At 44.3% G+C, this 26129-nt stretch overlaps 3 protein-coding genes across 3 annotated transcripts; 1 reads left to right on the plus strand and 2 right to left on the minus strand.

Annotated features, from left to right (window-relative positions):
• The first annotated feature begins 7744 nt into the window (after nucleotides 1-7744).
• On the plus strand, nucleotides 7745-10749 carry LOC134436669 (zinc-binding protein A33-like). Its single transcript, XM_063185980.1, has 6 exons — nucleotides 7745-8140; nucleotides 8252-8347; nucleotides 8487-8717; nucleotides 9231-9253; nucleotides 9339-9457; nucleotides 10253-10749. The coding sequence occupies exons 1-6, from the start codon at nucleotides 7745-7747 to the stop codon at nucleotides 10747-10749; spliced, it is 1362 nt and encodes a 453-aa protein (XP_063042050.1).
• A 10083-nt stretch (nucleotides 10750-20832) lies between these two features.
• LOC134436047 (uncharacterized protein K02A2.6-like) lies at nucleotides 20833-22383 on the minus strand. Its single transcript, XM_063185075.1, has one exon. The coding sequence runs from the start codon at nucleotides 22345-22347 to the stop codon at nucleotides 20833-20835; it is 1515 nt and encodes a 504-aa protein (XP_063041145.1). The 5' UTR covers nucleotides 22348-22383.
• A 170-nt stretch (nucleotides 22384-22553) lies between these two features.
• LOC134436049 (uncharacterized protein K02A2.6-like) lies at nucleotides 22554-24483 on the minus strand. The gene is made up of 3 exons (XM_063185076.1): nucleotides 24256-24483; nucleotides 22822-23922; nucleotides 22554-22604 (listed from the first exon to the last, which is right to left on the minus strand). Exons 1-3 carry the CDS (start codon nucleotides 24481-24483, stop codon nucleotides 22554-22556), a joined length of 1380 nt encoding a protein of 459 aa, XP_063041146.1.
• Between the last annotated feature and the right edge of the window lie 1646 nt (nucleotides 24484-26129).

The raw sequence follows: 26129 nt of genomic DNA on the forward strand, positions 1-26129 counted from the left end.
TCGCTGCCTGCCTCACCGATTTGTCAACATGGATGAAGGACCACCACCTACAGCTGAACCTGGCCAAGACAGAGCTCCTGGTGATCCCAGCTAAAGAGTCGCTCAGTCACAACATCAACCTCAAGATAGGCTCCACCATCGTGACCCCAAACAAAGTCGCCAAAAACCTTGGCGTCATGATTGATGATGAGCTGTCATGCTCCAACTACATCAACTCAGTCACCCGGACCTGTCGATTCCAGATGTCCAACGTACGGAATATCAGACCTGTGCTGACACAATATTCTACACAACGACTGGTGCAGGCCACTGTCCTGTCCCGCGTTGACTACTGCAACTCACTCATGACAGGCCTACCTGCTTGTGCGCTAAAACCTCTGCAGATGATCCAGAATGCGGCGGCACGGTTAATATTCAATCAACCCAAAAGGACCCATGTTACTCCTCTATTTATTGAGTTGCACTGGTTACCGATCGCCGCCCGGATCAAGCACAAGGCATTGACCCTTGCCTACAAAACCATCACAGGAACGGCCCCAGCTTATCTGAAGGACCTACTAACGCCCTATGTTACTGGAAGAGATCTGCGCTCATCCAGCACAAGCCGTCTGGTACTCCCAGTCAAGATTGTTCTCCGTTGTGGTACCCAAGTGGTGGAACGGTCTCCCAGAGACAGCAAGACTAAGCACATCTCTTGCAGCCTTCAAGAAACAACTAAAGACCTACCTCTTTCGAGAGAATCTACCAGACTAATGCTTGAAATGGCCTTGCCCCAGGGCAGACTCCTGACATGATGTTTAGTTTAGTTTAGTTTGTGTGTGTGTACTCGTTATTTACTCTTTAATTTAAAAAAAACAAAACAAAACAAAAACTAACCCCTCTGCTACTGCACTTGTTTTGAAAGTCGCTTTGGTTATAAAGCGTCTGCCAAATGCAATGTAATGTAATGTAATGTAATGTAATGTAATATTGCTGGAAATTCAAAATGGCGGACATCCCCCTTTTCATGTATGAAACGTGCCGTTTTCCTAATGAATACTTAGAGTTTGATGGTGGTGGTAGGCCTAAGTGTAAGTGCTTATGAAAGAGGTAATATTTGTGAAGTATGATATTTAAATAAACTACTAAAAATATTACGCAGTACAGTGCACCTTTTACAGTGATTTGCATGTAGCCTACTACTTTCAGAATCTCATGACAGCTCAAGGTAATATGTAAGGGTTAACGTTCGGCGAGAAGGTCGCTACCGTGGAATAGCAGCACGACAGAGAGAATCTTTAGACCCCGACGCGGAGCGGAGGGGTCTTGTTCTCTCTGAAGTGCTGCTATTCCACAAAGCGACCGACTCGCCGAAAGTTAACCCGCTTATTATATGGATATACTTAAATGATTCACACATGGCGGGGACATTTCTTTAGACCTATTTAATGTTAAGATTGTTGCTGCGCAAAACAAAACAGTGCCGTTGTAGAACACCGCTAGGCAACAGCTAGGTAGCCAGGACAACAGGTGTTGTCTATCACAGCAGCTGATTAGAATGACAAAAGACCGGACCCCCTGCGGAGTGATATGAAACCACAGACCTGTATGAAACATTCGCTTTAGCCACTGACTTGTATACAAGCCAGTGGCTTTAGCAGTGAACGTCTTGTTGCCATTGACAGCGGTAGCCAGGACAACGGGTGCTGTCTATCACAGCAGCTGATTAGAGTCTTGTTGAAAAGTCGCTTTAGCAGTGAAAAGTCTTGTTGCCATTGACAGCGGTCTGTTATAGACCAACCCGTCCGTTATCGAAAAATAACAGACGTCCGAACGTTGGGGAGCCCCGTTGAAATGAATGGAGCATTCGACAGATGACGTCACAACCATATAATAATACTAAATACAAGTAGCCAACTTCCACTTAAAGCACAGAGTCTATGTCAATCTCTATACCCTGTAGTTGTCGCCCGGGTGGCTGAATTGAGTGGGGGAGGAACGTTTGTGCAAGGTTGGCTGTGACACACGGGGCCAGTTAAGCGGCGGACCTTAACCAATGTAAACACACTAGTGAAGCTGGCAGTGCAATGGGGGTCAGCTGTGTGCTACGGGTGTCGATGGTTGCCTCTGGTGAATGGAGGAGCACGATTGGAGGGTTATGTGGAAGGAAGAACTTTATATGCCCTAGGTTTCAACAGTACGGGAGACGGCGGCGAAGACGAGAGACCGGTGGAGCCAACGGGCGGGCGGCGAAGACGAGAGACCGGTGGAGCCAACGGGCGAGAAGCGCAAGGACTGGAGCGAAGGCAGCGAGAAGCTAAGTAGTATCAAGTATCAAGTGGTCTGGGGTGCATGTTTTCTTTCAACGCTTTGGACTCTGCGTTTTTGTCGATCTAATGAATGTGTTCTCCTCTCGTGTGACTGTCAAGAAGGAGTGAGCTCGCTCCGAACGTGCCGGCTGGTTGACACTACTCTACCATCCTCCCTCCGGGAATCTGAGAGCTGGGAACTTCCTTCACCTCCCACGGAGCGCTATCTACCGGGATACCGTGAGTCGCAGCCTTAAATAGTGTGTGTGTGCCACCTTCATGTGGATGCTTTCTGCTACTTTTTGTGTGCTTGAAGTGAATACCCGACTGCTGTGCTGTGTGCTTGCTGCGACAACGTGAACTCGCGGAGGATCCTAGCGCTGTCAACGAGGAGACTGGAAACTAGAGACGGAAGACTGAGACCAAGGGCGTGTTCCCGAACACCACCATACTTCTACATCCGGGGCTTTGCACGTGTGAGTCCTGGCCCATTGGGCCCCTAATAATTTGTGGTGTGGCTTGCAGTTCTTTTGCCTGGTAACCTCGCTTGCTGTGTTAACAGGACACGTTTGCAGTGTGGTGTGCGAGTGTTCTCCGCCTGTGATACTAAGCCCCCACGAGAAGAGGTACAGTGGTGTCAAGTCTGCCCCAATCAGTCTGACTCTGTCCAGTAGGATTTGTCCTCCCTGCTCTCCCAGCCTTCAGTGAATCGCGAAACCAGTCCTGCTTGCCGTTCCGGTCCAGTCCAGTGGAGCCAGCCTGCTCCACACCAGCGCCGCTCAGCGAGACCAGCCCCGCTTGCCGTTCCGACCCAGCCCAGTGAAGCCAGCCCGCTCCACGTCAGCGCCGCTCAGCGAAACCAGCCCCGCTTGCCGTTCCGGCCCAGCCCAGTGAAGCCAGCCTGCTCCACGCCAGCGCCGCTCAGCGAAACGAGCCCGCTTGCCGTTCCGGCCCAGCCCAGTGAAGCCAGCCTGCTCCACGCCCGCACCGCTCAGCGAAACGAGCCCGCTTGCCGTTCCGGCCCAGCCCAGTGAAGCCGGCCTGCTCCACGTCGGCGCCGCTCAGCGAAACCAGCCCCTCCTGTTGGTCCAGCGTCGACCAGTGACGCCACCCCCCTGTTGTCGCTGCTGGCCGTCCGCCACCGCCCAGTGCAATCTGCCCACTCCCCACGAGACTCTCTCCGCCGGTCCCCCCCCCTCGACATCCCAAAACAGAGACTGCCTGCCCCTCCCCCCCCTTGTTTTAGTCCTTTAATAAAAACGTGAATTTAGTACTGATTTCCTGTGTCTTGGCATGTTTTGGTGTGTTTGGTTTACTCCTCCGGGTAATGGGAAATCAAAGGGGGTGCCGCTCGTAAACGCGCGCGCCCCCTACCTGCGACATAGTGCCCTCCAAGCATGCCATATGCACCAGAGCACAATATTTGGACAAAAAGTAAAAAAAATAAAAATAAAAAAAAAAGAATCGTCACAAAACAAATCTGAGAGCAGCTTTGTCTTGTGTTTGGCTCAGGAAGGTGTGTCACATCATCTGGAAGTAGGGGCCAGTGTTAGAAGAAGACTTGCGCCGAAACGAGTGGGTCTCTGCTCCCATGTTTTTAAACTTATTAGCCATGTTTCAATAAAGGCTTTTTAATATTTTTCCACAAGACGAGTGCCTTGGACTCCCTTTTTTGACAAAGATATGTTCATGTTTGGATGTCCACTCATCCTAGAAAGGTAGGGAGACATCAGGCGGGGGGTGCTTGGGGGGGGTCAAATTTGAAAGGTGACATTGTGTAATAAATTGATAATAATGCACATGAAATATGTTAAAATCCCTGTATAGTAGTGATAGGTGTGTTCGTGAGGTTCTAAGCTTTCCAATGATATATAATATATATATAATATAATATATAAGTTCAAAGTCATTCGGGTCGCCCCCGGGTCGCTACGCTATACAGGTAAAACCGGCTTCACTTCATTTTTTTGGGAGCACGCATTACCAACAAGTTTTTCTCCTGTGATCTCAGAGACATTGGTGCAATGGATCCCATCCATTTAATGTTTTAAACACAAGGCCTTTTATAAGGTCACAGTGTTTGTACTGTAAATCCAGTTGGCAGGAAGACTTTCTCTGTTACTCTCTTTCTCTCTGTATGTGCACTGACTGAATAGACTGACTTGACATGTTCCTTTTTACACCTTGACCTGATCTGCAGTGACATTAGAGGAGGAGACAACACTGTCAATCAATTCTGTTGAGGGAGTTGCTCACCTACCTGCTTCCGATTCTCAGAGTCCCTCCCCCTTTGCATCTCCTTCTCCCTCCCCTTCATTTGAGATGAGGAAGTTGAGAAAGACTAGAATACAGAGGGCAGCTATTTTTCCTGGCAACACTTGAACAGGTATGTGACTCTTTTGATTAAACAGAAGTTATTGTTCTTCTGTTGAACTACTTTCAGAAGTAACTGGGGATGCTTTGTATTAACATAGCCTATGTTTAGACTTAAAGCTTGGAGAGTGTTTGTTATTCCACTAAATCAAAAGTGGAAGTAAATGAGGTGCAACAGATGTCAGGTGTCAGGTGCTGGTGTTTCATAAGTACTCAAAGTTTGATTTAAAATTGTGGAGCTTTCTTACACTGTTTTTGTCACATGTTCAAGCTAAGTTGATCTGATATCATATTTGGTGAAAGAGATGAGTTCCCATTTTATGAATTTGTATCATCTGTATGATAAATTAGGTTGATAACATGCGCTCATCTACCTGTATTGCAACACACGCAGGCACGCACACAGGCACACAGGCACGCAGGCACACATAAGGCAAGACAAGACAAATTTATTTGTATAGCGCATTTCATACAAAGGTGCAACTCAATGTGCTTCACAAGATTAACAAATGCAAAAAAGAAAGGAAACAAGGAAGAAAGAAGGAAATAAATTAGATTCAAAAAAAAGAATTTGAGCTAGGGGAAATAGAATCTGAGAACAGCTTTGTCTTGAGCTCTATATTTAAAGCTATCAATAGTGGGTGCATTTTTACGTCATCTGGAAGCTGGTTCCAAAGCTTTGAAGCATAGAAGCTAAAGGCTGCCTCTCCACACTTTGTTTTGACTTTTGGAATCACCAGCAAATTCTTCTCCGTTGACCTTGGTGACCTGGTTGGTGCATACAGCTGAAACATATCCAGTAGATATGTGGGTCCCATTCCATTTAATGATAGATACTGTATACTGTACGTAGTTGAATCTAATGGAATGCTGTAGGCTATCCATGGCAATGAATTTCTGTTTCAATGCAGACAATGCAGATGAATCTAATGGAATAGAAATCAATGTGTTTTTGTTTTATTTTGTGAAGGAAACAAAGGCATCATGACAGAATTCGGACCCCCAAACCCAATTTCACACGAACATTGCATTGATAGTCAATGGGCGGCGCCGACAAAATAGAACTTGTCTCTAATTGCTATCCGACATCGGCGAATGTCCGCGAACATCAGCGCCAGTGTGCGTGGTTCTATTGAAAACAATGGAATCGAATTTTAGCTGAGCAGTGCTCAGCACTTTGTCGGGGCCAGTGTGCGGAAGCCCTTATGGTTTGGGCCGGCCCTGGTTAGCTTGACTGTCTCCTGCAGTGGAATACCTTAGACGGTACAGTGCCTGCTGCTTCAAATTCTGCCTGTCTGAGTCCCTCCCTCTTCCCCTCTCCCTCTCCCTCCTTTGGGAATGAGGAAGTGAAGGCTGAGGCACAGACGGCACCTATTTTCCTCTTAACAGGTGTGTGACACTTTTTATTTAAATAGGAGATATTTTCCTTTCGTTTAATGGCTTGCAGAATGAATGCAAGATGTTTTTGTCAATACATTGACAGTTAAAACTTTGAGATTGTTTCTGAAAGTAAATGGGCTGCAACTGGTGTCAAGAGCTGGTGTATCATATAAGTACTTTAAACTTTGTCAATTGTGGAATTTTCTTGCACTGTTTTGGTTCAAATGTTGCAATTGGGTCTACCTAATGCAGGGGTTCCCAAACTTTACCATGACAAGGCCCCCTTGTTCAACCAGTGTCCATTAGTTGTACGGCAAGACACACACACACACACACACGCACATGCACACACACACACACACACACACACACACAAACACAAACACACAAACACAGAGGCCCTCATTTATCAAAGCAGCGTACGACGAGAATCGTACGTACATCGTGCGTGCGTTCTTTTTCTACGACCAGTTGGCATTTATCAAATCTCATCGTAAGCGCAGGAAAGATCAAATCCTACGACTGCTTTCAGGCGGTGTACGCTGTTTTCAAGTTGGACTTGAGATGACTATGATCACCAACTTGAGCAGCAGCTGTAGCGCAACAACGCATTATCATACATATGTGCCCTACATAATTACAAAATGTTTTTACATTGTATATTTTGGCTATAAGCCAAGGTCTACCTGTTTGAATCGGTGCACCCTTCCTGGGAGCGCTGCGTTAATCTGGCATTTAGGTCAACAACTGCAAGAGACTTCATTTGACGTGATGTGTGAATATTTGTGCAATAGGCCTAGGCTACAGCCGCGTATTGGAATATGCCTTCAGTCGTGGGATCAATGACAGACGTCCCTTCTGGAAGTTCATGCGCACATCAATCAATATAGCCTACAGTAATAATCTCCCGGTTGAGTTTCGACGCTTGATCTCACACAACTATCCGAATATAGGCCTATCTACACCAGACACGTGTGTGTGGTAAAAGGGCTCTCCCCTCGAAGGACTGGAGCGCAAGAGAGAAGCAGGGCGCGCATGAGTGCGCGAAGAACAGCGACTGTAAAACTCTCCTTCCCCAACAAATGGTTTGGGCACTGTTTGTTGCCCAGTTTCACATAGGACCCTTTTCTTGACCTCGTTTACAAAAAAAGGTTTATCACCATACATTTAAAAAAATAATAATATCTTCATTCTGTCTACAGTAGTCAATCAAACATTTCATTGTAACCATAATTATTTGGAAATCAATCTCTATTCCATATTGAGAACCAAAACACTGTTGACTGCTGTTGATTATTTCCACGTGTTATTTTGTTGTCTACCTCGCGTAAAGCCCAATATCAAGCTGTCAATCAACCAGAAACGTGGATGTTTTAGCCGGTTTGCGTCTCTCCATGTCGCAAACTCAGGGGTGCGGTCTCCTTCCCGCCGTTTTAGAGAAGGTGTGATTATTCTAATTACGATGGTTCTCAGACGCTGGATTTATCAACAGAGATTGGAGAGGTACACATGTTAAGTAAATCTCACGTGAGCCTCGTCGTACGACGAGATCTCCGCTCATTTCTGCGATGGTTTCTACCTAAGTTTGATAAATGGGGGCCAGAGAGACAGAGAGACAAACACAGAGAGAGAGGGAGAGGGTGAGAGGAGTGGAATAGGTATCCATAAACTATGTTTTACTGTTTTATCTTGTTTAGGAGAAAATGGCATCAAAGTTCGAAGAAGATCTCACCTGTCCTGTGTGCTGTGACATCTACAAGGATCCTGTCATACTGACGTGTGCTCACAGTGTGTGTAAGGCCTGTCTGCAGCAGTTCTGGGAGAAGAAGGAATCCAGAGAATGTCCCTACTGCAGGAGGAAATGCTCAAAGAGTTTTTATCCACCCAACATGGCGTTAAGGAACTTGTGTGAGACCTTCCTACAGGAGAGGAGTCAGAGAGCTTCAGCAGGGTCTGAGGTGCTCTGCAGTCTGCACAGTGAGAAACTCAAGGCCTTCTGTCTAGATGATAAAGAAACTGTGTGCTGGGTTTGTCGAGACTCAAAGAAACATAAAAATCACAACTTTAGTCCCATAGATGAAGCAGCACCTGAACACAAGGTGAGAAATTATTTACATAGTTACATGATGTTGTAACGTAACCCCTGTAATCATTTAGTAAATGTTATTTTGACATTATGTCGTGACCTTAATAGTGTTCATTCCTTTCAGGATGAGCTCAAGATCAAACTGCCGCCCTTAAAGGAGAAACTGAAGACATTTGAAGAAGTGAAACTCCTCTGTGATCAAACAGTAGCTCACATTAAGGTGAGACATATGGATCAGTACATTGAGGAAGAAGTGTCATGTTGATTTGAGGGTTTACAGATAAACTTGAGCTCACTAATTGTTATCGTATTTCCTTTATGTGTCTTGTATTAAATGTTTCTGATGTGTTTGTTTGTAGACTCAAGTTCATAACACAGAGGGGCAGATCAAGGAGGAGTTTGAGAAGCTTCACCAGTTTCTACGAGATGAAGAGGTAGCCAGGATATCTGCACTGAGGGAGGAAGAGGAGCAGAAGAGTCAGATGATGAAGAAGAAGATTGAAAAGCTGAGCAGAGAGATCTCATCTCTTTCAGAATCAATCAGAGCCATAGAAGAGGAGATGGAAGCTGATGATGTCACTTTCCTGCAGGTAGGTTACACTCCTTCTGGGCAATGAGATTATTATTGTGCTTTCGCCTGCCGGTGCCTTGGGTTGTCCGACTGTGTGTAAGTCTGTGCGTCTGTCATACCTTTATTATTATTTTTGGTTTGTAGTAAACCAGACACACTTGTATGAAACTGCATTAGAATCAATGCTTTTGGCATTTTAAAAAAAGGTATACAATGAGATGGCCTGAATCATAAAATCATACAGTATATTTTCTTTTTGAACCTCCCATCATAATACCAGCAACCTTTTCAGTCTTTGTTGTCCATCAGGTGGACAGAGCTGTTAGTAAAAAGAAAATCAACAGACTGAGAATATTACAGGATAACACATAATACATATGCATGCATGCGTGTATCTATGTCATTACTTGTCTGCTGAAGTATGTGGCACAGAGTGTTGAAAAGCATGTTATTGATAAATCCAATTCACAAAATGAATTAAACAAATAAATTCAGAACAAGGTGGCTTTAACAATATTCTATTTCTTTCCAGAACTACAAGAGCACAGTGAAAAGGTGAGTGATGTGCCTCCTGTCTCTCTCTTGTCTGTGGTTCTGAACCCAAACCCACAGCAGCACTGACTCCTGAATGTTATTCCAGAGCCCAGTGCACACTGCAGAATTCAGAGAATCGTTCAGGAGCTCTGATCAATGTGGAAAAGCACCTGGGCAACTTGAAGTTCAGAGTCTGGGAGAAAATGCAGGAGATTGTTCAATTCAGTAAGTAGTAAGCACACACACGTCAACATACATTATGTATGCATAATATTAATTAATTAATTATTAAAATGAATTATGCAAATACCCATCCGCAGGTTCACACAAACGTGCTGAAGCCCTGGCACACTCATGGACACCCTTCAGTTCAGTTTTCAGTTTATGTTTGTTACTGTCATTCACATCACTATTCCATACCACTCATAATGGCCGCACCAGTCAGAACTAAAGTGCTTACCTAAAAACCACCCACGGTGATACCAGGCTCTGCACTGTTCTGTATGTAACCATTTGTAAAAAGTAGTAGTTCAGATACACCACGCTCTTCCGTGTGGTGCGTCTCCAGTTGAATATCTTAGAAGGTGAGAAAGTGGATTGCACTCGGGTTCTTCTTATCTTCTTTTTATTTCTTATTTTTTACATAGCAGCAGAAGTGTAGACGAACGTTCGGCTGTTGCCTTCTGGCTGGCTTCTGCTGGACACACTGACGAAGGCAACAGCCAAAACGTTTGTCTACACTTCTGCAGCTATGTAAAAAATTAATAATAAAAAGAAGAAAAGAAGAAGCCGAGTGCGATCCACTTTCTCACCTTCTGTGACCATTTGTCACCCAGATAAACTTGCTGACATCCACATTGTTGTCATACGCAGAGGGAAAAAAAATATTTTACTCTCTGGTCCCGCACACTCAGACTTTCGGTTTGACATTAGGTGCAGGAATGGGCCCCAGCACAGGTCTATGTCGTCCTGAACGCATCTTTAGTGTTCAGCTTCTGTGTGTTTTCTTCCTCTCTGCAGCTCCTGTTACTCTGGACCCCAACACTGCAGACACAAAACTCATCCTGTCTGAGGATCTGACCAGTGTGAGACTTGGTGATGAGGAACAGCAGCTGCCTGATAATCCAGAGAGATTTGATCTCGTTTGCTCTGTCCTGGGCTCTGAGGGCTTTAACTCAGGGACACACTGCTGGGATGTGGAGGTTGGGGACAACACATGGTGGCTTGTGGGTGTGATGACAGAGTCTCTCCAGAGGAAGGGAGACTTCAGCTCCTTGAGTGGGCGGTGGTGTGTGTATTATTATGATGGTAAATATGGAGAGTGTGCCCCACCACAGCCCTCCACTCTCCTCACAGTGAAGAAGAAACTCCAGAGGATCAGAGTGCAGCTGGACTGGGACAGAGGAAAGCTGTCATTCTCTGACCCCGATAATAACACACATTTACACACCTTCACACACACTTTCACTGAGAGAATGTTTCCATATTTTGGTACTGGTTGTAATGCAGTCCTCTGAGGATGGTACCACTGAAGACCTCTATAAACAGAGAGCAGCACAGATAGACAAATTGAGCTGTGTGTGTGTGTGTGTGTGTGTGTGTGTGTGTGTGTGTGTGTGTGTGTGTGTGTGTGTGTGTGTGTGTGCACTTGCGTGCGTGTGTGTACATGTAGGTGTGCACGTTTTCTTGCATAGGCTATGTGTATGTGTGTGCGTGCGTGTGTGCACTGATGTAAGACCTGTGCTGTGCTATTGTCATATTGTACTGTATGTTAGAGTCCTTTTTAATTGTCCATAATGTCATAACAGTCAAGACCACCAGTCCAGGGTCAGAAAGTAGTGAAGCCTTACAGGCCAAATTTACATATTAATGGCATGAATTTATTTGACTTTGTGTTAAAACTGTATATAAATTACACGTTGTGTTTAATTTCTCTTTCTAATGGTGTGTATAGAATAATAGTGGTAGAGTGGTGTGTGTGTGTGCAGGGCCGGATTAAGATGACCTGGGGCCCCTAGGCTACAGGTTGCTGTGGGCCCCCCTGGCAAGTAAATTCTGTAACAAATGTACATAGACAGTGTCATAATTACATGCTAGGAATTAAGGATAAAGATGTCCACCAACTCTACTCAACATGACAGATAAATTGTTCAATATAGTATCTTGTTATAATTCAATAACTTTTCGCTTTTGACCAATCAGGGCCCCCCTGGAAAGTGGGGGCCCCTAGGCTGCAGCCATATCTAGCCTGTGCATTAATCCAGCCCTGTGCGTGTCCTCTGGAACATCTACTGTCTCCAACCTGCTGCTCTCCTCATAGAGGTGTGAAGAACTGACTCCACACATTAACATTAGTCTAAATAGTACTAGTGGTCCCTCTCATTATATTAAAAGGTTTGGGTAAGCTTTTAGGGAAATCATTACACCGTTTAATCCTTTGTTGAACTTTTGCCAAACCAACTTCATATTCACATACAAAATGTGTTAACAGTGCTTTTAATAAAACCTACTATTTGCTTGCAAACTCTTGCTATTGTCATTCTGTATTTCCTTGAAACATGCAATTCGAGGCCAATTCACTCAACCAAAACAAATTCTCCAGTAGGGGTCTCTGCATACATTTTATAGGCCTACATTAATTCATTTTCGGTATAAGCAAGGCATTTTTCGAAAAGGTTTTGAATCCGTGCAGATTGAGAGAGCATCGATTGTTTGAAATAGTTGCAAAAATGTCTAACAGTGTTCATTATAGTTTTTGAAATAAAAATAAAGCCCAATGTACTGTAAATCCCATGTTTGAAGGCAAAATAGGTATAGCAAACTATTACTCAATATCTCACCAAAGTACAATTCAAAGGACATTTTCTCATTTGCAATAGGGATGTTGAAAGGGTAAAAGTCCCCAAAAAGTTGTGCTTATGCAAGAAGAGCAAGAAGAGAGGACGGGAGATCAGATAATGACCACTTGTAGATGTGGAAGAAGTACTGAGGTTGTGTAATTAAGTAAAAGTAGAAGTACCCAGCGAAAAAATTACTCGAGTGAAAGTAAAAGTTTTACACCAAAAATGTAAAAGTCATAAGTACTAACTTTTAACTTATAAATGTACTTTTTGAGTACAAAAGTACAAGTACTTGCGCAATGGCTGTCTACCTACTTGATCCAATAGGAAAAAGTTTCTGCAACGGTTTTCGGTTCTATTTGAACATGACTATGGAGTCCTGTTAATGTTTTTTTAAAGTATTTTTTCTGTCTGGGTGTCAGTTTGAAAGAGGGGCTTGGTCCCACCTCCCTGCCCGCAGCTGAGGCTACTCAAATATCCACGAAACACAACAGGAAAACCTAGGATAAATGTAACTAGTAACAAAGTCTTCTTCTAGAAATGTAAGGAGTAGAAAGTACAAGTAATTGTCAGGTGTGACTAAGTAAAAGTACAAGTCTGCATTATTATTTTTTACTCAAGTAAGTACAAAGTCCAGAAAAAAAATACTTAGTTACGTTCCACATCTGACCACTTGTAGCAGGGTGAGCTGTAACCTGTGTCCTGACTCCTGCCTGCAAATAAAGTCAGTACCGCCTGTATCCAGCAGAGGGCAGCAGCAGAGCAAGAACTAGAGAAGAGTAGAGAAGAGTATCATTTATTACACGCACGTAGGCCTAAGCTGAGGCACACACATGCCCACACACCCATACGGCACATTTAAAGAAATATACTGTTAGACGTTCTAAGAAAGCTTTGTTATGCTTGTCTTTTCTACACTCCCCAAAACATCCCAATTAAAAGGCTACACATTTTCTTATTTATTTTTTTATTTTTTTTAAACTCTACAAAACTGAGCAATGACTTACAGAGTTTTTTGTTTCCTGAAACTTAGCACTGGGTTGGGTTCTAAATGTTTGTTTTCTCCTGGCTGCACAACACTAGCTGGGCACAACTCAACCTCTGATTGTTGGAAACCGCTGTCGGTAAAAAAAAAAGTTCACGTGGTTGGCTGCAGTGTCTTGCCCCTCCTCACAACATCGTGTTTATAAACACGGTGAACCCATGTATAAGGGGTGACATGGGGGAGGCACTGGAGCTGCGTTGGGGGCGGGGACGGCTACTACAGCCCTGCCCTCCCGCACGGTGCAGTTGGAGGCTGTGCAGTAGGTCACTGACGACAGAAAATGAATTCAATATCTTGCAAAAGCACAATTCTAATGTCACTTTCTCAGTCTACAGCTGGGAAACTTTTTTTCTCCCTGGAGGCGGGGCCAGGAGGCGGGGCTAGGCCAGAAGCGCAAGTGGAGGACGGTATTTTCATCGTGGTGGTGGTGGTGTGGTGCGAATGGTGCTGGTCTGGATTCTAGCTTTGGTTTTGACAAGTAGGGTTTATTCAAGTATGCAGACTTCCATCCTCCCTTGTGCTTCTGGCCTCGCCTCCTGGCCCCGCCTCCGGGGAGAAAAAAAAATCCCAGCTGTCAGCCTATCCCCAACAACTTTTGAGGGACTGTTTTTCATTCACATTGAGAGAGACAATAAAGCCTGTGACAACATTTTTTAAAAAATATATATTTTTAGGGGCTTTTTATGCCTTTATTTGATAGGACAGTCTGAGATGGTGACAGGAAGCAAGTGGGACAGAGAGACGGGGTGGGATCGGGAAATGACCCCAGCCGGACTTGAACCGGGGTCCCCGTGGGCATGCAAGCCCAAATGTGGGGGGCTTAGCGTAGCGCACTGCGCCACAGCGCCCCCCGACAACATTTTTAATTATCTGTTATGAATTATTTTAACCACAACAACCAAATTGAATATGTGAATCTGACCTGGAAAGGTCAGCTCACTCAGCTGTGTCAGCAATGAGGACCGATACCTTTACATTGAGGGGAGGAACAGGCCAACAGTCCACTGGGCAAATGCCCTGTATGCCTTATGGCCAATCCAGCCATGCTGCGCAGGCTGTGTGACTGCGACCCGCGTGAAACATCCATGGTTGGAAATTGTGTCCACGACTCGGCATATGGGAGTGACTTTTGCTCTGTATTTATGTCACATGGCATTAAGTCATCACGAGAATAGATTTTCTGCAGCGCAGCCGGGCAGTTACTTTAGAGCAGTCATTTTCGAAGTGGGGGCCCGGGGACCCCTAGGGGGCTGCGAAGGGATTCCAGGGGGTCCGCGGCAGGTTGGCAGAAAAAGTATAGTACAACAAATTAAAGAATTAATTAATTAATGTGCACCAAAATAAACCATAATCAGCTTAACAATGTTAAGAAATGGATAACAATTGAATTACATCTCTGATCATTACTACCACTGTCGTTATTTTAGATATCCCAATGGGGCATTGACAAACAAAGGAGGCCTTTGCTAGAATCTATCGGTATATAGGGGGTGTTGTCATGATAAAGTTTGGGAATCCCTGCTCTGGAGTCACTGTGCTGGCATGAGACCTCCTCCATGTCATCAGTAATCTGCCCTGATTCTCTAGTTGATCTCTAGTTGATATGAATTGCGTGTGCTGTTCACATGTTTGTGAAGCAGTTAACGAAGCTGCGTTTTTTATGTCTTGGGAAGTCACGTTAGATATTTCTGTCCACCTTGCTTACCAGGCATCCAACCCGGCATTTCTAAGACCAAGTAGATTTCTAAGACCAAGTAGATCTCATTGTGATCACGCAAATATCTGGTTCATTGCAAACACAACTATTGATGGAGCAGTGCTGCACAGACTGCGTGGCACGTATACGCACTGCGACCCGCGTGAAGCATCCTGGTTAGAAATTGTGTCCACGACGGGGCATATTGGAGTGACTTCTGCCCCGCATTTATGTCACATGTGATCGCGGGAACAGATTCTCTGTTGTGCAGTCGGGTAGTTACTCTAAAGTCACTAGGCTCATTTGACTTTGATGCTGTCGATCGATGTAGACAAACCATGTGAGTGAGAACTTGTCATCATGATGTGGCCGGTATTAAACACTGTGCATTTAAAGTCGACCACAAATGTGCACGAGACCATGAGCTCACACCAATTTGATCTACTAGCACATCACGTGTGAGGTCTGGGGGAACAGGTGGGGAGGAGGAGCTGAAGTGGGGTGCAGTGCAAACTTAGGGGTGTGGGACAATGTGCCTATGAGTTAACCCTCCTGTTATCCTTGGGGTCTATTTGACCCCTTTCAATGTTTGACGTCTGAAAAATACATGATGTACATAATTCTTTTCCTTCATATTTCATGACTTTTCCTAAATATATAGGGTCAGTGTGAAAAAAGTGAAATTTATACACAAATGTTTTCCCTAAGTGCTGTACACGTTTTGGTTACATCTGTGTTCCTTGGGGTCAATTTGACCCCAAATTATTTTCAGTGTATTAAACATAAATGGAACATCCATATTTTGCTACTACATGTTCCAATCTAGATTGGATTGTTCCAATCTAGTCTAGATAATGTCAAATGCATGAACATAAGTTATTTAGAACAGAACTTTTTGCTTTATTTAGGGCTCTGATAACTAACAATATGCATGACGTGGACGAGGGCCAAAACTAATTCAAGGCAACTTTTGGGCAGTTGTTGCACATTTTCGCCTAGTCATGGATTAGTTAATTTGGTGTGTGGGCTGTCTGTAACTATGCTGCTCATTGAAACTGGGCTGCCAATTGCCAAATTTGATATTTACATGGAAGTTTGCTAAGTAAAAAACAAACATTTTCTTGTATGGTCCAAGTACAGTCATTTTTGCAGCTAAAAATTGCTATTTTTGGAAACTCAAAATGGCGGACCATGGAGAAGATCCCCCTTTTCATGTATGAAAAGTGTTTTTTTTTCCAGTCATAATGAATACTTAGAATTTGATGCTGGTGGTAAGTATTCATGAAAAAGGTAACATTAGTGAATGGGCAGCATGAATTCTGGAAATAAACAACTAAAAATCTCACACAGTGTCCCTTTACTTATTTATATATAATATAGGCTACTACTATGTTTTGTACCTACCAGCTTCTGCCTCTCTGAGTCCCTCCCTTTTTCCTTCTCGCTCCGCCTCCTTTGGGAATGAGGAAGTGAAGGCCGAGGTACAGATGGCAGCTATTCCTCCATAACACTGAACAGGTATATGTGACGTTTTTTTCAGTGTACAGTACCTGTTGCTTCTGCCTGTCTGAGTACCTCCCTCTTCCCCTCTCCCTGGCCCTCCTTTGGGAATGAGGAAGTGAAGGCTGAGGTACAGAAGGCACCTATTTTCCTCGTAACACTTGAACAGGTACGGTAAGTGACACCTTTGATTGAATAGAAGTAGTTTTTGTTGTGTTTCACTGCTTGCAGAATGAACTGGGGATATTTATAGTTAAACATTTAGAGTTAAAACTTGGAAAGTGTTTGTTATTTCCACCAAATCAAAAGTGAAAGTAAATCAGCTGCTGCGGTGTCGAGTACTGTACTGGTGCTTCATATAAACTCAAGACTTGATTGAAAACTTTGGAATTGTCTTGCATTGTTTACTGTCGCATGTTGAACCTTATGTAAAGTTCATCTGATGTACAATTTGGTAAGAATGAAAAATATTTGAATGAATTCATGTCACTGCTCTTCTCTCTCTCTCTCTCTCTCTCTCTCTCTCTCTCTCTCTCTCTCTCTCTCTCTCACACACACACGCACACACACACACACACACAGACGCACACACACATACACACACACACACACACACACACACACAGACGCACACGCACACGCACACGCACGCACGCACGCACGCGCACACGCACACACACACACGCAGATGAACTGTTGAATAGCCCCTCAGCAGTGACCAGTAGTGTCCTCTCATGCAGATGGTGACTATGTTGTACTGTTTTATCTTGTGTAGGAGAAAATGGCATCAAAGTTTGAAGAAGATCTCACCTGTCCTGTGTGCTGTGACATCTACAAGGATCCTGTCTTATTGACGTGTGCCCACAGTGTGTGTAAGGCCTGTCTGCAGCAGTTCTGGGAGACAAAGGGATCCAGAGAATGTCCCTATTGCAGGAGAAAATGCTCAAAAGACCTTGATCTACCCAACATGGCGTTAAGAAACTTGTGTGAGACCTTCTTACAGGAGAGGAGTCAGGGGGTCTCCGCAGGGTCTGAGGTGCTCTGCAGTCTGCACAGTGAGAAACTCAAGGCCTTCTGTCTGGAGGATAAAGAAACTGTGTGCTGGCTTTGTCGCGACTCAGTGAAACACAAAAATCACAACATTAGACCCATAGATGAAGCAGCACCTGAACACAAGGTGAGAAGTTATTCATATAGTTACAAGATGTTGTAACCTAACCCCTGTAATTATTTAGTAAATGTTATTTTTACATTATTTTGTAACCTTAATATGTTCATTAATTTCAGGATGAAACTGCATCCCTTAAAGAAGAAACTGAAGACATTTGAAGAAGTTAAACTCCTCTGTGATAAAACAGCAGCACACATTAAGGTGACACAGGGATCAGTACAATAAGGAAGAAGTGTCATGTTGATTTGAGGGTTTACATATAAACTTTAACTGACTAATTGTAATAAGTTTCTGATGTGTTTGTTTATAGAATCAAGTTCATAACACAGAGGGGCAGATCAAGGAGGAGTTTGAGAAGCTTCACCAGTTTCTACGAGATGAAGAAGCATCCAGGATAGCTGCACTGAGGGAGGAAGAGGAGCAGAAGAGTCAGATGATGAAGGAGAAGATTGAAAAGCTGAGCAGAGAGATCTCATCTCTTTCAGAATCAATCAGAGCCATAGAAGAGGAGATGGAAGCTGATGATGTCACTTTCCTGCAGGTAGGTTACACTCCGTCTTTAGACAATGAGATTATTATTGTGCTTTCGCCTGCCGGTAGGTACCTTGGGTTGTCCGGCTGTGTGTGATTCTGTCCGTCATATTTGTTGTTGTTGTTTGTGATAAGTCAGACACACTTGTATGAAACTATTTCATTAGAATCAATGCTTTTGGCATGTTTAAACAGGTATACAATTAGATGTTCTGAATCGTAAAATCATACAGTATCTTTTCTATCTGAATCTCCCAACAGATATTATCAGTGACCTTTTCACTCTTTTTCAATAGATAGCTTCACAGACTGAGAATATTACAGGATAACTCATAATACATACACTGGTAACACTTTATAATACTGACAAAAAGCATTAGTTATGCATTTGTTAAGCATTAATCAAACATTAGACAACCCTTTGTAAAATATTTGTTAACCATTATCTCTTTATTATTTCTCATTACTGAATCATTGACATACACTGTTAATGATTTTTGATACTGATACATGTGTGTGAGAGAGTTGGGGAAAGATTGGTAAATGATACAGAAACCATTCATCATTTGCCAATCCTTCACCGACTCTCTCACACACATGTATCAGTATAAAAAAAACATTAACAGTGTATGTTAATGACTAAGTAATGGGAAATAATAAAGAGATGGTTAACAAATGTTTTACGAAGTGTTATATATGGTTTGAATAATGCCTAACAAATAGATAACTAATGCTTAACAAGAAGTCGGTATTATAAGTGTTACCCATACACTATATGTGTGCATGTGTGTATCTATGTCATTGTTTACATAAGTATGTGGCACACTGTGTTGAAAGGCATGGTATTGATGAATGCAATTCACAAAATGAATAAAATAAATAAATGCAAATCAAGGTGGTTTTAACAATATTCTATTTCTTTCCAGAACTACAAGAGCACAGTGAAAAGGTGAGTGATGTGCCTCCTGTCTCTCTCTTGTCTGTGGTTCTGAACCCAAACCCACAGCAGCACTGACTCCTGAATGTTATTCCAGAGCCCAGTGCACACTGCAGAATCCAGAGAAGCTTTCAGGAGCTCTGATCAATGTGGCAAAGCACCTGGGCAACTTGAAGTTCAGAGTCTGGGAGAAAATGCAGGAGATTGTTCAATTCAGTAAGTAGTACACAGTACACACACACACACACACACACACACACACACACACACACACACACACACACACACACACACACACACACACACACACACACACACACACACACACACACACCTCATCAGGCATGCCCCTGTCCCTTCCCCACAACACACACAAACACGGTCATACCGGGTTCTGCACTGTTCTGTATGTGACCATTTGTTACCCAGATAAACCTGCTGACATCCACATTGTTGTCATGGTACGCAGAGGAAAAACCAAGTATTGTTCAGTTCGCATCGCAAACCAACCTTCTGGTCTCGCACGCTCAGACTTTGGGTTCGAGATTAGGTGCTGGAACGGACACCAGCACGGTTCTGTCGTCCTGAACGCATCTTTAGTGTTCAGCTTCTGTGTGTTTTCTTCCTCTCTGCAGCTCCTGTTACTCTGGACCCCAACACTGCACACCCACAACTGATCCTGTCTGAGGATCTGACCAGTGTGAGGCGTGTTGATGAGGAACAGCAGCTGCCTGATAATCCAGAGAGATTTCATTGGGGTCCTTGTGTGCTGGGCTCTGAGGGCTTTGACTCAGGGACACACTGCTGGGATGTGGAGGTTGGGAACAACATATGGTGGTTTGTGGGTGTAATGGCAGAGTCTCACCAGAGGAAGGGAGACTTCACAGCCTTGAGTGGGTGGTGGGTTGTGTATTATTATGATGGTAAATATAGAAGGCATGCCCCACCACAGCCCTCCACTCCTCTCACAGTGAAGCAGAAACCCCAGAGGATCAGAGTGCAGCTGGACTGGGACAGAGGAAAGCTGTCATTCTCTGACCCCGATAATAACACACATTTACACACCTTCACACACACTTTCACTGAGAGAATGTTTCCATATTTTGCTATTGGTTGTAATGCCTGTTCCCTGAGGATGTTGCCAGTGAAGACCTCGATAAGAGTAGAGCAGCACAGATAATATACGTATGTGTGCACAGGGAAGCCGACAGGGGCGGGGAACGGGGTCAGTTGACCAGGGAAAAGGGGGGCCCAGAATTGGGTCCTCATTACAGTGTATTTTATGTATTGACTGGAGGGCCCTCTCAGATAAAATTGTCCTGGGCCTGGCCAAAGCTATCAGCAGCCCTGTGTGCATGGCATGTTGACTGGATGTGTTTGTTTGCGTGTCGTGTCGTGTGCATGTGTGTGTGCACGCATACAATAAACCAAGATAATACAGAATACCAAAAACGCATGCGTGTGGGGGGGACTGTGACTAATTGCCAGAGTGACTCTGATATTTGCTGATGTAAGACTTGTGCTGATATAATTGTTGTGTTCTCATCAACAAAATAGACACGGAGAGCGGCGTGCAGTTTAGGGAACTTTATCGGTTACTTGAAAGATTCAAACTGATACAGCATTCATTCCTAAATCTATACATTGTATCACTACGCGCAGTGCGCGGCTAATTACTGCTGTATTATTACTCAGAAAGTAGTTCCTTTGAACATAACAACTCCTCCCTTCTAGCTTTGAAGTACACTAGAGAAGCTAAACACTATACTCCATATTATTTTTCTGTGTTCTTCTTAAGTAATAAAACAAGGTTTCAAATTAAAGTCTCTCTGTGATAACTCTAAATAAACATTATCAATTTAACTCAGTTATCCTTTAAGCTATAGTTCTAATCTCTGTGGAGGGTGACGCTCTCGTTCAGGATAGCGCCTTTCAGGTACATCCGGAACAGGTCTGGGAGAAGCAGCTGGACTATCGGTTGCTGGAGCAGGCTCTGCATTCAGTTCATCTGGTGGTTCATCCGGTGGTTCACCTGGTGTGAACGATGTGAAGTCCTCACAACTGTCTGCACAGTCTGCATCACGGCATTGGTCATTTCTGGTGGAGTGACGGGTACTAGAGTCCAGTAACTGATCCACATGTCTGCGCCAGATCAGTCCAGGTGGTACTCTTACGGTGTAAGTAAGTGGACCCGTTTTGGAAACTATCTCACCAGTCTGCCACTTCTTATTCCCATGACGGTAATCTCTGGCAATTACAGACTGACCCTCGTGGAAGGTTCTCACGGGTGATTGCTTTTTCATCAGACTGCTTTGTTTCTTTGAGACGTCCCGGTGTAGGTCTGGTTTTAGGAGGTCCAGGCGTGATCTTAAGGATCTTCCCATGAACAGCACGGACGGTGTCTGACCTGTGGTGGAATGTTCTGTGTTGCGGTAAGACAACAGGAAGTTGGACAGTTTCTCTGATATGGACAATTTGGAGTTCGCCATGGCTTTCATGGAGTGTTTGAAGGTCTGGACGAATCTCTCGGCAAGTCCATTTGTTGCAGGGTGAAATGGCACGGTGGTAATGTGCTTAATTCCGTTTCGTTTCATGAACATCTGGAATTCCTCTGAGGTAAACTGGCTACCGTTGTCGCTGACTAGCTGCTGCGGCAGTCCAGTACGGGCAAACAGAGTACGAAGTGTTTCAATTGTCACTGTTGATGTTGCATTCTTCACAGGGAAAACTTCAGGCCATTTAGAGTATGCATCGACGACCACTAGGAACATTCTGTCCAGAAAGGGACCTGCGTAGTCGATGTGAACTCTCTGCCACACAGTTGACGGCCACTCCCAGGTGTGTGGTGGAGCCACCTGTGGTTGACGCTGATTTTGCAGGCATCCTAGGCATGACTTTGAGATGTCTTCAATCTGATGGTCAATGCCAGGCCACCAGACATGGCTTCTGGCCAGGCTCTTCATTTTAACTACACCTTGATGTCCATCGTGAAGAGACTCTAGCACTCTGTCCCGAAGCTTTGGAGGTATAATGACTCTGGTGCCCCACATTACACAGCCTTGGCATACGGACAACTGTTCTCTGCGGTTTGCGTAGTCAGGTAGGTCGGCATTACCCTTGTGAGGCCACCCCTTCACCGTCAAGTCGTAGACTCTCACCATTGTCGGGTCACGACCCGTTTCCCTCTTCACCTCTAGAAAAGTGACAGGCAGATTGTCCATCTGCGTCATGTGGAAAAGTTCAGCTGGATCTGAAAACACAGACTTGTCACCTGACTCAAGGGGAAGGCGAGAAAGGCCATCTGCATTTCCGTGAAGCTTGGTGCCCTTAAACTCGATGGTGTAATCATGAGCTCCAAGAAACAATGACCATCTCTGCAGACGTGCCGCCATCATGGTAGGGACGGACTTGCTGGGGCTGAAGATAGCCACTAGGGGCTGATGGTCAGTGATCAGTGTGAAGTGTTTACCGTACAGGTATTGATTAAACTTCTTGACCCCCCAGACTAAGCTCAAACCCTCACGATCAATTTGGGCGTAGTTCTGCTCGGCTTTGTTTAAGGACCTGGAGGCGAAAGCGATAGGCCGTTCAGAGCCATCCTTCATCTTGTGGGAAAGTACAGCGCCAATCCCATATGGTGATGCGTCACAGGCTAAACGCAATGGCAATTTGGGGTTGTAGTGCGTTAGCACCTTCTCTGATGTTATCAGTTGCTTTGCTGCCATGAACGCCTGTTCGCAGGACTTCGTCCATCTCCATTCAGTTTTCACTTGCAGCAGACTGTTCAATGGATGCAACACAGTTGCGATGTTCGGCAAGAACTTGGCGTAGTAATTGACAAGGCCCAAAAAGGAGCGAAGCTGACTGACATTCTCGGGCCTGGGTGCCTTCAAGACTGCATCGATCTTATCTTGTGCCTTGTGAAGACCATCCTTGTCGATCTTGTGACCGCAGTACTCAATTGAGTCCTTGAAAAACTCACACTTTTCTTTGTTCACTCTGAGTCCAAAGTCTGAGAGCCTCTTTAAGACTGTCTCAAGGTTGGTCAGATGTGTGTTTTCGTCACTTCCTGTAACAAGGATGTCGTCTAAATAGCACTGAGTGCCAGGGATGTCTTGAAGAACTTGATCTATGGCTCTTTGCCATACAGCAGGGGCCGACGCTATTCCAAAGACCAGCCGGTTATATTGGAACAGCCCCTTGTGGGTGTTAATGGTTAGGTATTTCTTTGAGGATTCTTCCAATTCCATTTGGAGGTAGGCCTGCGCTAGGTCGATCTTAGAGAAATGCTGGCCTCCAGCCAATGAGGCAAAGATATCCTCTATCCGGGGTAGCGGATATTGGTCCGCCTGGAGCACTGGATTTATGCTGACTTTGAAGTCGCCACAGATGCGTAGCGCACCACTCTTCTTTACGACTGGCACGATGGGAGTGGCCCACTCTGACCACTCCACCTTTGACAAGATACCCTGGTCCTCAAGGCGCTTGAGCTCTGCTTCCACCTTTGGGCGCAATGCATAAGGCAGGTTGCGGGCTTTGTGGAATTTTGGTTGCGCATTTTCAGTTAAAGCTACTTTGGCTTTGATCTGTGCCAGGGTTCCAATTCCATCTTGAAAAACTGGTGAGTAGCGATCCAGTAGGTTCCTCAGTCGTCCTGGGGTAGGCTCAGTGCTTTCGCTGGACATCTCCATCACTTTGATTGATTTCCAGTTAAGCTGGATGCTACGCAGCCACTCTCGTCCAAATAATGGCACATTGTCATTTTGCACCACATAGAGATCCAGTACTCTCTTTGTTTTCTCATATTTGACTTTCACCTTTAATTTTCCCAATGGGGAGACTTTTTCTCCTGTATAAGTCTTCAGTGTGACTGGGGTATGTTTCAGTTTCATTTTGGCAAATTTGTTCTTGTAATCTTTGTAGGATATGATGGACAAGGCTGACCCAGTGTCTAGCTCCATTTTTAGTTTCTGTCCCTCAATTTCAGGTGTCACCCAAATGACATTTTGCTTATTTTCTTTCACTGAGTGAAGCTCAAGGCAAGCCAATTCCTGCTCATATTCATCTGAATTAGATTCATTTGAATTATCCTCATTCATTTCATTAACCTTTTTATTTCTCCATTTCACATTTGGTTTTCTCTCTTTTTGTTTCGTTTTGCACACTTTTTGGATATGCCCTCTTCTGTTGCACTGGTTACAGTCTTTGTCTTTGAACCAACATTCATCAGGGCTGTGGGATTTCTTTCCACACCGGTAACAAGCTGGCCTATTATCAGAACGTTTTGTCGTCATTTTGTTCACTGTGCATTCACTAGACGACCCCTTCTTTTGCAATTCAACTGCATCCTTTGCAGCGGTCTCCACTGAGACGGCAATCTCCAGAGCGCGCGCGAGTGTGAGATCTTTCTCGGCCAGGAGCCTCTTCTGTGTGCCTTCGTGCACGAGTCCACACACGAGACGATCACGCAGCGCGTCTGACAAGCCCTCTTTGAACTCGCAGTGCTCCGATAATCTGCGTAGTTCGGCCATGTAGTCCGTGACAGACTCATTTTTCTTTTGATTTCGATTATGGAATCTAAATCGTTCTGCAATGACCAGCGGTTTGGGGTTTAGATGCTCTTGCAACACTTTCACAATTTCCTTGTACGGTTTACTTGCTGGTTTATTTGGTGACATCAAATTTCGAAGTAGATTGTAAGTCTTAGGACCCATTACGCTGAGAAGCACGGCCGTTTTCCGATCATTTTCAATTTTGTTAGCCACAATGTACTGTTCAACTCTTTCAATGTAGGTGGCCCAATCTTCCACTGTACTATCAAAGGCACCAATCTGTCCCACGAATCCAGCCATTTTCTTTAAATGCTGACGGTTTCACTAGTTAAGACAGTCCAATTTTATTTCGAGTAAAGTTTCCCTCAGGTTACTCACGACCGCGGGTCCTTTTGTTTCCCTCCTCCCTTCCTCGCGAGCTGGGCACTTTTCCCTCGAGCTTGCGTCGCTTGGGGGTAGGCAAAAACTCCGTGGAAAGTTGAAAGGAGACAATTTTCACTTCCATTAAACATCCACGACACTTGAGGTTCGAGACTCGTCGCCAATTGTTGTGTTCTCATCAACAAAATAGACACGGAGAGCGGCGTGCAGTTTAGGGAACTTTATCGGTTACTTGAAAGATTCAAACTGATACAGCATTCATTCCTAAATCTATACATTGTATCACTACGCGCAGTGCGCGGCTAATTACTGCTGTATTATTACTCAGAAAGTAGTTCCTTTGAACATAACAATGGTCTTGCTGTGTCATGTTATAGGCCTTTAAAATTGTTGTACATGATACCAAAATGATCAGGACCACCAATACAGGGACAGAGACCTTAGAGGCAAAATTGACCATTTTTTAATGACTGGAATGTAGTTGGTTCATAAAGAAATGTTTTGTTAAAAAAAAAAATCTTGACAAAAAAACACTTCACTACCACCATTGCAATATTTTGGAGAAACGTATAATTTATGAAGTTTTGAAAATTTTAGAGGGTTTTCAAGCCTCTGTTTAGTATACAAGATTTTACATGGTCTTGCCCCACAAGGGGCCTTATTTATAACGGGTGCGTACGCACAAAAGACTGCGCACGCCAAGTTCACCGCAAGGTTTGGTATTTATAGAAAAAGAACTTGGCGGTAAACATGCGTAGCTCCACGCAAAGTTTGACCCATGCGTAGGCACTAAACAAAAGACCAAACGCAGAAAGCGCGACCTCGGGAGGTAGCTGGAAGAACGACCCGAAATTGGTTGAAGGAAAAAAATCGACGGTCACGTGTCACCATATTAGTTAATCCAGTTCGCAACGAAAACGCGGTTGTTTGTTGTTTGGTAATGGTGGAAAATAATAAGTAGACCTACCTGGCCTATCCATAGCCACATGCATGTTTTAGGAAGTAATAGACGCTCCAAATTTACGTTTAGGGTAGGCCTACATTAAATTTGGAAATACCCTACATTTTATTAACAATAACCACGGACCTTTCCAGTATCAGGCTATAATCGTATCGATAGGCTATAAAGTGTTCCGAGTCTGCAAGGAATTACGTCAAAATGTAAGCCAGTTGCAGAATCATCTGCTCGAGTCCCAAGTGCATCTAATGGTTGATTTTTTCAGCCATACAGGCAAGCATACAGC

The sequence above is a fragment of the Engraulis encrasicolus genome, chromosome 20, assembly GCF_034702125.1.
Source record: "Engraulis encrasicolus isolate BLACKSEA-1 chromosome 20, IST_EnEncr_1.0, whole genome shotgun sequence".
In the NCBI taxonomy this organism is placed as follows: Eukaryota; Metazoa; Chordata; class Actinopteri; order Clupeiformes; family Engraulidae; genus Engraulis; species Engraulis encrasicolus.

Coding starts and splice junctions, on each gene's coding strand:
- LOC134436669 (XM_063185980.1), top strand. CDS start 7,745: ATGGCATCAAAGTTCGAAGAAGATCTCACCTGTCCTGTGTGCTGTGAC. Junction 8,141..8,251: donor AAGCAGCACCTGAACACAAG/GTGAGAAATTAT, acceptor CATTCCTTTCAG/GATGAGCTCAAGATCAAACT. Junction 9,458..10,252: donor GCAGGAGATTGTTCAATTCA/GTAAGTAGTAAG, acceptor TCCTCTCTGCAG/CTCCTGTTACTCTGGACCCC.
- LOC134436047 (XM_063185075.1), bottom strand. CDS start 22,347: ATGATGGCGGCACGTCTGCAGAGATGGTCATTGTTTCTTGGAGCTCAT.
- LOC134436049 (XM_063185076.1), bottom strand. CDS start 24,483: ATGGCCGAACTACGCAGATTATCGGAGCACTGCGAGTTCAAAGAGGGC. Junction 23,923..24,255: donor GGTCGTCTAGTGAATGCACA/GTGAACAAAATG, acceptor ATTGAGGGACAG/AAACTAAAAATGGAGCTAGA. Junction 22,605..22,821: donor AGGCACCCAGGCCCGAGAAT/GTCAGTCAGCTT, acceptor CATTGCGTTTAG/CCTGTGACGCATCACCATAT.